The 13,598-nt window shown below is 42.6% G+C and overlaps 1 protein-coding gene across 1 annotated transcript in view; it reads right to left on the bottom strand.

Moving 5' to 3' along the window:
* The window catches only part of ppl (periplakin), a 69,763-nt gene extending 56,609 nt beyond the window's left edge, over nt 1-13,154 (bottom strand). Inside the window, exon 1 of the mRNA XM_059653877.1 lies at nt 12,885-13,154. Coding sequence (XP_059509860.1) covers nt 12,885-12,928 — 44 coding nt within the window. The 5' untranslated portion in view covers nt 12,929-13,154. The remainder of the gene's footprint in view (nt 1-12,884) is intronic.
* Nucleotides 13,155-13,598: the final 444 nt, after the last annotated feature.

Below are 13,598 nucleotides of genomic sequence, written 5' to 3'. Positions count from 1 at the left end.
GAGGGGAGGTCACTGGAAGCGATGAGATCATGGACAGTGTGGGAGAGGGTGGCTTGATGGGTCACCACTAGTGCTTCTTAAATGTGAAGAGAGTTTCGGCCTTTACTACCTTCCAGGCAGTGAGCTCCAAATTCCTACCATGCTCTGGGTAAAAAAAAAAAGCCTTTCCTCACATCTCCACTAAATCTTCCACCCTTTAGCTTAAACCAATGATCACTTAAATCACTGATCCCTCCAGCAAGGGGAGAAGTCCCTGTCTCCCCTACTTGTACCCCTTGTTATTTTATACATCTCAATCATATCCCACCTCGACCTCCTCTGCTCAAAGGAAAACAACCCCAGTCTGTCCAGTCTCTCTTCATAACTGAAACTCTCCAGCCCGGGCAAGATTCCGGTACATCTCCTCTGCATCCTCTCCGGTGCTATCACATCCCTCCTATCAGGTGGATTCCAGAGCCACACACAGCAATGTAGCTGTGGCCCACTGCAGGGGCAAGACACAGCAAGGACAGGAGGCCAGCATGGATTGCACTGCCCCATCGCCTCTGCTCACGGGGACTGTAATTCTGAACTTTTTATTCCTTCATTCTTTTAATCCATCCCTAAAATTTTATAGCTAGATACATTCTGTACCTAAGTCAACACGAAGGTCCACAGTGCTGGACTTCTTATTTCTTCATTTTTCTAATTTATTCCGAAGAATCTGTCCCGAAATACCTTCGGACCTAAGATGGTACTGTAAGTGGCAATTTTGTACAGTGTACTGATGTGAGTACATGTGACAATAAGCTTAAAATTCTAATTCTAATCGAGGTTTTATATTGTTCCAGCAGAACCTCCTTGCCCTCAGACTTAAACATTCAGCACAGAGTCAGACATCAGTACATAACCTAGGTGTCTGAAATTCTTAAATTACTCCTTTGAGATATATTAAACTTGCTTAACAACTTGAAGTCGACATCTGCCACACATAACATCCTCAAGTCTGTTTAAACCAGTTTTATTCGGCATTTGGTAAAATGCTACCTTAATCCAAAATGTGCAGACTCACACTGGAGATTTTAATGCTGCCAATTTTCTCACACTCCCCCCCAGCGTCTTTCTCTTGACTGCAAGTTGCAGTTGCTAGTCTACGGTGGCAGTAAATGATCAGAACCTTGTCCGAGTGCCTGTTCTTCTTGTACATAATCCCCCCCATCGAGCGTGTGCACACTTCCCATGTTTCCAACTTCCAAATCAATGTGAAGTTTCCAAACACTGGCATCATGTGTCACACAACGGGCAAGAAATGCTGGCCAGCCAGCGACGCCCATATCCCACAAATGAATAAAACAAAAGTTTGAGACAAAGAACAACTGACATCCATTGTATGATTGGTCTGCCTCTGTGACATGCAGCTCCATGAATCCAATAACAATTTTGAGATAAACTTTAAAGGCCACAGAATTAGATAGAGGCACTTCAGTGTGGAGCATGCTATGGAATGAAAAGTTTAGCTCTACTGCACTGTGTGATTTGCTCTCAGGTCTTATGTTTTACATACAACGTTCCCTCAAAGCTCTGAGGGTCCAACTACACCATACAGCATGTGATGCAATTTACTGCATCAATTTCCAATTCTGGAAGTTGCTCCATACAAGAGAGAATAGAAAAACCTGAGCAGAACGCTGCGTACATGTTATGCATATTATAAATATGAAAGGGCGTTACAATTACATTGAGACAACCGAATGCTATAGGGAGATACACTGAATTTTATTGCACTCTCTAAAATATTCAAGTTGAAATATATTGGAATGTACCTTCGCAAACATTATGAATGAAGTATATTTAAAGGAAAACAAATTCAGATGTGAATCTTTGGGGGTGGGTCTCAGGAGCTGCGTCTTTTTTTATGAATGTTTGGGGTTTCGGTTCAGAGCGAATGACAAGAACATGGGTAAGAGAGATTGGATCACGGGGTTTGTGGGGTCTATGTTTTGCAAGAGGCTTTCCTACACACTATATTGAAACATTCAGAAGTGCTTTTAGTGATTGAAATAAAACAACCTCTCTTCATGGACTTTAAACTTTACGCTTCTACCCTCGGACTCTACACAGACATCAGTGGAGCCGGGGTAGTTGCAGAACAACATTCAGATGGACGGTGAAATAAATCTATGGCATTAGAAATGGGTCAGGACTTCTCGTGGTAATGTAAACCATTGAAACTACCACAGAGACTCTGAACTGTTTGGGAACAAGTTTAATTAAATTCTCAGTTAAATGGTCACAATAATGAAACGTGTAGCATGTCAGAGATTCAGTTAATGTATGGGTGAGATTTGGGGTTCTCTCACTGGAGGCCAAGCAAGTTATATTGGTTAAGCACTCACTCTCATCCCTCTTCCTGTTAAAACAACCCTCAGCTGTGACTACAGGTGTAGAGCTGGATGAACACAGCAGGCCAAGCAACATCAGAGGAGCAGGAAAGCTTGACGTTTCAGGCCTAAACCCTTCTTCAGAAATGGTTCCTGCTCGGACTGCTGTGTTCATCCAGCTCTACACCTTGTTATCTCAGATTCTCCAGCATCTGCAGTTCCTACTATCTCAGCAGTGACTACAGGCATGCAGCCAGCTCACTCCAACAGCCATTGGTGCTTTCAGACACCAGGCAGTCATGGTATTGCTTTCTCTGTGACACATAGTTGAAATTCCAGTTCACAAAGAGTTAAACAACGTACAGAAGTTCGACAAGTTTCAACGCCCTCTTTTAGTATGTTGTGGAGGACACACCTGTAGCATTCCTTGCATGGTTTATATGGCTGACTCCTCCCCTAAAAAGGGCTACATAAATATATAAATTATGCATCATATTTGGGTCTTCAAGTTCATGGAATCGTCAGACTTTAGTTTTTGCAGCATGTTACATTAGGAGCAAGGGATGAGACAGATTCCCTAAACCAGCAACAATTGAAGTTTCTTTTCAAACTGCAGGTAAATTTTAATCTGGTTGTCAAGGAGCAATCCAAGAGAATTCAGCAATATTATTCTGACTAAACCCATTCTGAAAAATGGCATTGTTTTCCATATGAATGTAGGGATTAGGAGCAGGGAGTGGGCCACTCTGCTGCGTGACCCTGTCCTGCCATTCGATAAGATGCTGGCCGATCTGATTATTCTGTAAAACATTAAACCTGATCACTCCACCTTCCCGCCTACTCCCCAACGAGCTCCCGCAGCCTGCTCAAAAATCGATCTTCCTCCGCCTTGGGAAGATTCAAGGGCTCTGCTTCCATCACCTTTTGAGGGAGAGAGAGAGAGAGAGAGAGAGAGAGAGAGAGAGAGAGAGAGAGAGCTCCAGACACTTGCACAATGTTTTAAGACTTCTGGAAAATTCCAGGAAACTTGTATTTTAAAAAAACAAAGATCAAACATTTAATTATTTGGTCACACACCAGAGTTGACAGCCCATGGAACGAGGGTGAACTAGCTTCACAGAAATAATTTGCATCACAGTTGTGTGTCTCTTGGATAGAGTCTACTTGACAGGGCTGTGGTCACAAGGCAGACCATGGAATGTCAATCCTTGAGCAAGGAGATTAGCCTCTCTAATACTTGAGGACCTTCAAACCCCAGAGATCAGTGTACAAGGTGAAAAAGGTCAAGGCTTTATGGGCAGGTTGAAAGACCATAAGATTAATGCCATTTTCCGTCACGGTACAAACAAATATTGACTGGTCTAGCCTTTCCTATCGGAGCTATCTCCCAGGTCAGCTGCAAACTGAACACTGCATTCTGTAATCTCCGGTTGTTGATACTCTGGGGTTGAAAGCATGATGTAGTGAGGACCTGGAGATGTTTGGGGGTTAGAAAATGTTATGCACAGAGTGCCTAAGAAACGTGAACAGGTGAAAGCAACACTCAAAACCAATCCAGGAACCGTACATCTCTATCATTTCTGTCCTGTGCTGTTCACAGCAGTTCATTTACACAATGCCAATCACCCCTCAGTAACTTTCTGCTTAATGTGGTCAATGGGTTGTATTGAAAACAACAGCAACACACATAGCTATTGCATTAATCTAAAGTCTTGGGTGTTGGGAAACCTACCAAGGCAGTTCAGGAGAATGATTATCAATTAGAATTTGACAAGGTATTAAAGCACCCACTGTCAGCAACTAATTTCAGGGTCGACTTCTTCATCGGAAGCTCCCTGCAGGTTTGGGCAGGATCATCACAGCTACAGGCTGCTTTTACAACTTCCAGTTCAATGCATTTACTCTATGGTGACTGCTGAGTAGTTACAACAGCTATTAGACCGAGAGATTGTCGAAACCAAATTCTTCCAGACCACAGTGTGAAACCAGAATAATGATGATTCCTAGTCAGTGTTGCTGGGTCAAAATTCTGGAATTGTCTCCCTAACAGCATTGCAGGTCTATCTGCATCAAATAGGCTACAGTGGTTCAAGAGAGCAGCTCGCCAACACATTCTCAAGGGCAGCTGGGTACAGGTAATAAATACTGGCCCAGCCAGCATCATCCCACAAATGAATAAATATAGCATGGCCACCATAATTTTGCCCAATTTCTTGACAGCTTGCCTCACCAAAAATAAAAAAAGCCTGAAGCTGTTGTCTTTATTTAGGTGTATTCAATGGCGAAGAACAGATTTTATTTTTAAAAAAACTGAATCTTATACAAGAATGTCACAAGCGTAACCAATAAATGTGTGACCTGTCAAAAAAAAGTGAATATTTTTTCAAGTCTCACTAGTAGTGGTTTAGGATTGTATCAGTGATAATGGGAACTGCAGATGCTGGAGAATCCAAGATAATAAAATGTGAGGCTGGATGAACACAGCAGGCCAAGCAGCATCTCAGGAGCACAAAAGCTGATGTTTCGGGCCTAGACCGGGGTTTAGTTGTCACACCTGAATCGTTATCACTGTCTTCTGGTTACACATGAAAATCTCCATTCATAATGGTCTAGAAATTGATTCACTGCCTCCAGCATGCTGCTAAGACTTCAGGTGGCAGAGAAAAATTGTGCCTTAGGACCAAAATTTCAAACTTGAGACTAAGATCACAGATCACCAGGCAGCACTGATCCCTGTACTCTGATAAATTTTGGAGACTTGGTCAATCTCCAGCACACATCTCAAAACCCTGGAAAAGTACCAGCTGCCAGAGTCTCCCAAGATCCTCCACATCTGATGGTGAGAAAAAGCTCTCCAACTGCAGTGTCCTCTCCCAATTCCACATGCCCAGCATCAAGGCTCCAATCTCTCTGGGTTGGGCAGGTCACTCAGGACTCGGTTGTGGCAGGAGGATGATGGCAAACACTTTAGGGATGTTCTCAAACCATCTCCGAAGAGATCAACAATCTCCTGCTCACACATGGCAGACCCTTGTCTTGTGACCCAACAAAACGATGAAGATTCATTCAGGAAGGCAGCAAAAACAATGACAAACATTGTTGGAAGGTGCAGAGGGGTGGTTGTGGCATTTGAGGAAGTGCATAATAAATAACCCAGGAGGCCAACACTTCAAGGACCATCCTTGCTACACGTGGCAGAATAAGGACGTCACGGAGTGGATTCAATCGCCTTTCAGAATCTGTCAAACCAAGCTGGAAGCAAGCCATTCTGAGATCAAGAATGATACTACAACACTTATATCAGGGCAGTAGGGAAGATCCCCATAATTGGTGTGTTCACAGTCAAACGTCTACCTTATATTAATACTTCATTGAATTGGTTAAAGGTGTCGTAGAACATACAACAGTACTACACAGTACAGGCCCTCTGGTCCACGATGTTGTGCCTATCTACCATCCTAACGTTATTTGGAACTTGAAGGAACTGTGGGTCCAAAGAAATTTCCCAATAGGATGTGTTAATTATATGAACTGCCTTATTCAATTCTCTGGCTTTTAGAGATCTCTTAAACCCAAGTGAATCGGCAAAGGTTTCCCTTCACAATCACAGCAGACTTCAGGGGCCGTGTGCATGTTCTACAGTTCTTACTGATATAGCCGAGAGTTTTAAAAACATTGTAAAGATCTTTCCCAGTACAAACTATCAGTTCCTCTCCAGTACCTGTTCATGTCCGGAGCAACATTTGGAAATCAGTGAACACCTAAAGTGAACACTTCACTCCATCACAGAATCACAGTGCAATGGCACGGAAGGAGGCCATTCGGCCCACTGTGATTGTATCAGTTCTTCAAATAAGCATCGTTACCTTTTTTTCTGAAAAAGGGTCTAGGCCTGAAACGTCAGCTTTCCTGCTCCTCTGATGCTGCTTGGCCTGCTGTGTTCAACCAGCTGTACACCTTGTTACCTAGAGCTGGTCTCTTTTCTCACACCCTTGCAAACTATTTCTATCCAAATAACCATCCAATCACCTCTTGAATGCCTCAAGTGAATCTGCCTCCACTATTTCCACCCAGTGCAATCCACATCCTAACTACTTGCTGTGTCAAAAGGTTTTTCCTTCATATTACCCTTGTTTGTCTTGCACATTACTTTAACCCTCTTGTTCTCGATCCTTTTACAAGCAGATACAGCTTCTCCCTATCTCCTCTATTCAGCCCACTCATGTCTACAAAAGATTTTAAAGTGCCCTTCATTGGCTATAAAGTGCTTCCAGACATCCTGAGATCATGAAAGATGCTAAATAAATGCAATCACTTTGAAGATTTATTCAGCAAGAATCGCTACCTGGGGTTTAACACAATTAATTATATAACGCGTGTCATTACCGTTATAGTGGCAGATTCTCTTCTCTGCAATTTCTAAACCATGATAATGTCACGATAAAAAGGCTGAGAACTTTGATGCATTTTTGACTTGTAACTAGTTAGATCAGTGACTATCACTTAGAGCTGAGAGTTAACAAGGTGTCGAGCTGGATGAAAACAGCAGGCCCGAAACGTCAGCCTTCCCGCTCCTCTGATGCTGCTTGGCCTGCTGTGTTCATCCAGCTCTACACCTTATTATCTCAGATTCTCCAGCGTCTGCAGTTCCTACTATCACTTAGAGCTCAGTTCAGTGATGAGCGTCAGCCCAGCTGGTCAGTGTTCGTTGTTAAGAAGCTAATGTTCCTACTAAGCATAAACAGAAGTATTTTGGGTGGAATTTGACTGCAAGGGATTCTAGTTAATGATAACATAAGATTCTTTGAATGCTGTTAGAATTTAACTAACCACACGCGATTAAATTCTAATCGATTTATTGGAGTGATTATGGTAATACTGACTTGTCTTACGCTAAAAACTTCCTTTCTGTGCAGTTACTTTTTAAGACTTTCATTTAGTGTTAAAACATTAAACCTCAACACAGCCACTCAAACAAAAAAAAAAAAAAAAAAATCGAAGAAATCTCCAGCAAAGTGCACCGCGCTTATCCAAATATTGGGTGAGGCTAGCTTAATGTGCGATATGAAATGCGAAGAGAAGTGGAAAGACCAGAAGTATATGTGGTGACTATTTATTTAGCTGCAATGGGCTTTGGCTGAAACAACAATGTTTCGCACCAGTTTCAGTGCTTCGGGCATTGAGACAGAATGTTGTGGAACCAGTGGAACCTCATGAAGCTTGAGCTGCCTACCTACATGATACACATTACAGCCATTGTATTCCAAACGTGGGCAAGACCCTGAACGTTTTGGTATTGACAGAAGGAGGAGGGAATTCCATCCACAAAACACCATTTCAAAATCTAACATGGTCAAAATAAAACTTTTCCCAAAGGCGCTCTGGCCTTATTGCTGTACAATTTTTGCATAGCAAAGCTGCGGTATGAACGTATAAACATAGGAATGAAGCACTTCATTAGATTCTTGCGTGTCAAGGCATAGCTGACGGCAGTACAAACAAATGAATGAACACATATTTGATTTATTTTTGTCATATGTACTGAAGTACAGTGAAAACTTCTGTTTTGCATGTAGTACAGGCAGATCATAACATACAAAGTCATGCAGATCACGTGATTGAACAAAGTGAGGCATGGAAGATTACAGCTGTAAAAGCTTACAAAAGCAAGATCAACATTAGATTTGAAACTTGACAGCTCCATTCAGCGGACTAATAACAGTGGGGGAGAAGCTGCTCTCGAACCCGTCCATACGTATGTTTAAGCTTTTGTATCTTCTGCCTGACAGTAGAGGTTGGAAGAGATTATGACCAGGGTGGGAGATAATGATCAAGGAATGAGAGTAAGCCACTCAGCCCATTAAGCCTGTGCCATCATTCAATAATGTCATGGCTGATCTGATTTTAAACGTGACTCTACATTCCTGCAATTATCTTTCATCCCCTCGGTAATCAAGAATCTATCTACTTCTGCCTTAAAAATATTTAAAGATTCCGCATCCAATGTCTTTTGAGGCAGGGAATTCCAAATACTTACAACCCTCGGAAAGAGAAAAATAGTTTCCTCATCTCTATCTAGAAAGAGTGACTCTTTATTTTTAAACTATTCTACATTAGTTCTAGATTCCCGCCCAAGAGGAAACATCCGTTCCATGCTTTCAATTGGAGAGAAATTTCTGTCAACAGCTACGGAGGGTGGAATCTTGTTGAGGTTTGAGGTCTTTCCTGTTGCCTGGAGAGATGGGGCATGTGGGGTGAGGCAGGAGGGTTGGAAACAAGGAGTGGGTTGGCTCATAGTGGGCAGCTCCCCCACCTGATGTCCAGTTGCTTGACCAGGACTGTCTACAACTAGGTAAATTCACCAAAAATCCTCAGACAGCACCTTCCAAACCCACGACCACTCCCATCTAGAAGGACAAGGGCAGCAGATACATGGGAACACCACCCCCTTCAAGTTCCCCTCCAAATCACTCACCATCCTGACCTGGAAATATATTGCCGTTCCTTCGCTGTCGCTGGGTCAAATCCTGGAATTCCCTCCCTAATGGCATTGGCAGTCAACCCACAGCAGATGGATTGCAGCGATTCAAGAAGGCATCTCACCAACACCTTCTCAAGAAGCAACTAGGGAAGTGCAATAAATGCTGGCCCAGGCCAGGGACGCCCACACCCCACAAACAAAACGTGGTGGGTTGAGACACTGACGTGGTCTTTAATCATCCACCTAAAGGCCTCAATGGTGGCAGAATGAAAATATCAACCACAGTCCTTACCAGGCCAAAGTTTATAAAAATCAAAAAGGACTGCGGAGGCTGTAAATCAGAAACAAAAACAGAAGTTGCTGGAAAAGCTCAGAAGGTCCGGCAGCATCAGTGAAGAGAAATCAGAGTTAACGTTTCAGGTCCAGTGATCCTTCCTTAGTTTTTCTTCACAGATGCTGCCAGCCTTACCAGCAAACTCTGTTTTTTTGTGGCAGGCTGAACTTAAGTCTGGTGGAGGTGAGAAGGCGGTGGGTTTGATTTCGCCAGTGTGTTAATTAAGTACCCTTCCCGTCTCCAAATCTGCCACTTCCTGGAGCCAACGTTTCTATCCATGATAGCAGACGCTTTGCGTGAGAGTGTATTGTTGGTCCATCCAGCTTCTCCAGCCAAATCTCCCATTAGGTTCCTCACTCTGATCTGAAATCTATAGTCCTACGTTGAGCTGCTTTTACTCTTTCCAACTCCAGCAGACACAAGCCTAGCCTGTCTAACCTTTCCCCCACAAGGCGACTCATCTTAGTCCAGGGATTCACGTAGTAAACTTTCTCTGAACTCTGAATGTTTGCATCACATACTAAAGTTTTAGACCAAATCTTATCATTTCACATTTATCTGGGTTATTACTCATTGACTAGGCCAATCTAACTTATGACACTGCAGGGAACACCTTTAGCTATTGTATCTGGTCTAGTACCACCCACAAAGGTAACAGACATATAACTTGTCACTTCAAAAAAAATTGTAAGACAGCAGTACTGACATGATTGAGGGATTTCCAGTGGTTACCATCCGACATTCTCAGGTTAAGACCATAAAATGTCGCAGCAGCGGTAGGCCATTCAGTTCTTAAACTCTGCTCTACCATTCAATAAGGTAATGGCTGATTTGATGATCCTCAATTCTATTTTCCTGCCTTTTCCTCATAACCCTTGATTCTTTTACTGATTAAAAAGCTGTTTTTCTCAGCCTTGGACATGCTTAGCATCCTAACCATCCCCACCACCGGTTCGGCCAGTTGACGCGCCCTCCCCTGCTGAGATTGAAAGCAATTTTTAATGAAGAAAGCTGCAAGCAGATCACAGATTTTTTTTTTGAAAAGCTAACAAAATAATATTATTGATAGTTTTGGATTATGATGGGAGAGGTCCTCAAAAGGTATGTAAAACATTGAGCATACAATTGGGGGAGGTGATGGCCTAGTGGTATTGTTGCTGGACCGTTAATCCAGAGACCCAGATAATGTTCTGGGGACCTGGTTCGAACCTGCCACAGCAGATAGTGGAATTTGAATTCGATAAATATCCAGAATTAAGACTCTAATGATGATCGCGAATCCACTGCCGATTGTTGGGAAAAACCCATCTGGTTCAATGATGTCCTTTAGGGAAGGAAATCTGCCATCCTTACCTGGTCTGGCCTACATGTGACTCCAGACCCACAGCAATGTGGTTGACTCTTAACTGCCCTCTGGGCAATTAGGGACGGGCAATAAATGCTGCCTGGCCAGTGACACCCTCATCCCGTGAATGATTAAAGGAATTACCTATAACTAAAATCCGTCTTTTAAAAGCAGACAGCATCAACTATCTTTTCAAAATCCAAAAAGATAGTATCCACCATCTCACTTTCAATCAACAAACCATAAAGAAATAGCAACAGAGGTAGACCATTCAGCCCCTTGAACCTGCTTTGCCATTCAATAGGATCATGGCTGATTTGACATACATCACGCCCATTTTCCTGCCCTTCCCCACAATCCTTGATTCCCCTACTGATCAAGAATCCATCTAACAATCCATCACAGCTTAAGTATTCTCAAGGACTCTGCACAAGCCACAAACTACTTATTGTGTTTCAATGCTGGCTGGCTTTCTTTTGCACTCCTTTGAAAAACATCAACATCAGCAGCTCACAATACAGCTCTGAGTAGCATCCCAAGGCAATTAAATTTAAACATTAATACCATTTGTCAACATATTCAGCTTTTAGTGTTATTCCCTCTTAAAATCAACCTTGGAATTTATCCAGTGCTGTTTTCCCCCAAAAATTAACCACTTCATACAATTTGCAAACAAAAACATTTTGCTCGATATTACAGAATTTGCTATTCAACGTGTCCCAATACAGAACTTTGCACGGCAGACAGTGATAATAATATTGTTGGACAAAAAGGCACATTTCGTCAAAGCTGCTCATCAGGCGTGTATTGTGTCAGAGTTGGTTATCTCAGTTGGCTGCTCATGATTCAGAGTGATGCCAACATTGTGGGTTCAATTCCTAGCACCAGCTGAGTGGCCTTCTCAACTCCTCCCCTCACCTGAGGTGTGGTGACCCTCAGGTTAAATCACCACCTAATCCCTCTCCCTAATGGAAGGTAGGACTATGGCAACTTTATCTTACATTTCTTGTCTATTCTGCTGATGAGTGCGAGACAAAAAAACTTTGACAAACGTGTCTTATTTACCAGCCATACTCAAATACTATAGAACCAAACGGCTGATTGTAATGGTTGGAAATATTTATAATGTTTCCCATGTCATCTGTGCATCCAGAGAACAAATGAGTTGCTTTAACCCCATGCCTAGGAGATAAACTCTTCCACACTTGAGATAATTTAATCCATAAGTGGGACAGTGACACCATTATTCTGTCAAAATGTGCGTTATCATTCAGAAGAAGTTTCTGGTGACAAGTAGACTAATTTTCCTGCTGGGAGTGATAAAAGCTCCCACTGTCAAAAGATGTGCAGGTTAGGATGGACTGGCCATGCTAAATTGCCCATCGTGTCCAGGGATACGCAGGCTAGATGGACTAGCCTTGGGAAATGCAGAGTCACAGGGATAAGGCAGAGGGGTGGGTTTGGGCGGAATGCTATTTGAAGAGTCGGCTTGGGCTCATCTGCTTCCGTACTGTAGGGATTTTAAAATTGCTGCATGTTAGGAAGGTAATTCAACACATCAGCTTTACCCTGGAGGAAATATTTTTAAATTTTGTGATTATGCTTGAAGTTCATCCATCAGACCATGTATAGAAGCTGGTTTTGTTATGCAAAACGTCAGAAGTCACAGAGATATTAGGAGTTGCTGGACCTGATTACTGAATTAGCCTGACGGTCAGAGGTTTAAATGCTTTGGCATTTGCTAGGCTTCATTCTATTATCAAAAACCTTTAACACTTTTACTGAGGATTATTAAATTGCATTGCGCAGAGGATTAAACTCCACCCATCTCAATAAGTCACTGGGATTCCACAATACAGATGAAAACAGGTCAGAAAATTGTGTAATAAACTAAAATAGAAGTTCAAAATAAGCAATGTGTGATCAGTCCGTGTGAGCAATATTTCATCTACAGTATACTGACTGGGCTGCAGATTGATAGTCTAAAGTATTCATGTCAAACAAATACATTGCAAAGTCCTTTTAACAGTTCATATTGGAGATTAAAACAATGTGGACAGATGTTTAAATCTCAGCATCAGAACCTTTCACGTTGTTCATTCCTGCTTTAATCAGACTTCTTAGAGTTACCTCAGCTGACACACCCTCCCCTCCTGAACTTGAAAGCAGCTTTTAATTAAGAAAGCCACAAGCAGATCACAGATTGTTTTTTGAAAAAAAGAAGAAACTTATTGATTGTTTTTGGATTATATGGGAGAGGTCCTCAAAAGGCATGCAAAACATAGAACATATAGTTACCCATAAATAAAATGCGCTTTTCTTTTAAAAAAAGGCACAAGTATAAATATATACGACAACACTTACTTGGTTTTGGGGGGAGTTACATTCTTGGGTTTCTTTTTAAACATCTTGGCAGTCCCTGGTTTCACGAGGAAACGATAAAAATCCTTATCCCCCACAGACGCAGTTTTATTCTCTCTCTCTCTCTAACCCTCGCTCCCTTTCTCTGAAGAGTTGATAAAGAGAGAGCTCTGACTTCTTTGCTCCAGTAACACTACAGAGAGTGTGTCAAGTGTGTGTATGTGTGAGGGAGATACACACCGAGCTGCTGAGCTCACCTATAACCTCCTCCTCTGCCTCTCCCACACTATTTACCTGAGACTTCCAGCAGCTGATTGACAGGTGCAGCCACGCAACACCCGCCCACCGTATCGACACCGCCCCCTCTGCATTCCCATTGGCCGCCCTTCTATGGTTGCACGGCAACCCCGCCTTGATTGGCAGACAATGACCACGCCCCTCAGCCCTCCAGTTGCTTTTGGTGGCTGGCTTGGCACCTCCCAGCTCTTACCTGGCCCCCAGGTAAATTCTGAAGAAGATCATTGGGCTTGAAGTGTAACTTCTGATTTCTCTCCACAGATGCTGCCAGATCTGATGAGCTTTACCAGCACTTTCTGTTTTTGTTTCTGATTTCCATTATCCACATTACTTTTTCTTGGCATCTACTGTGAAGAGTGTATCTGGGACAATGGAGTATACTCCCTTTAAATATTGAACACAGTTCCTATCTGCTTAACT

The sequence above is a fragment of the Stegostoma tigrinum genome, chromosome 23, assembly GCF_030684315.1.
Source record: "Stegostoma tigrinum isolate sSteTig4 chromosome 23, sSteTig4.hap1, whole genome shotgun sequence".
Lineage (NCBI taxonomy): Eukaryota > Metazoa > Chordata > Chondrichthyes > Orectolobiformes > Stegostomatidae > Stegostoma > Stegostoma tigrinum.
Note: the sequence above shows the minus strand (reverse complement) of the source record. Positions and strands in the feature narration are given on the sequence as shown.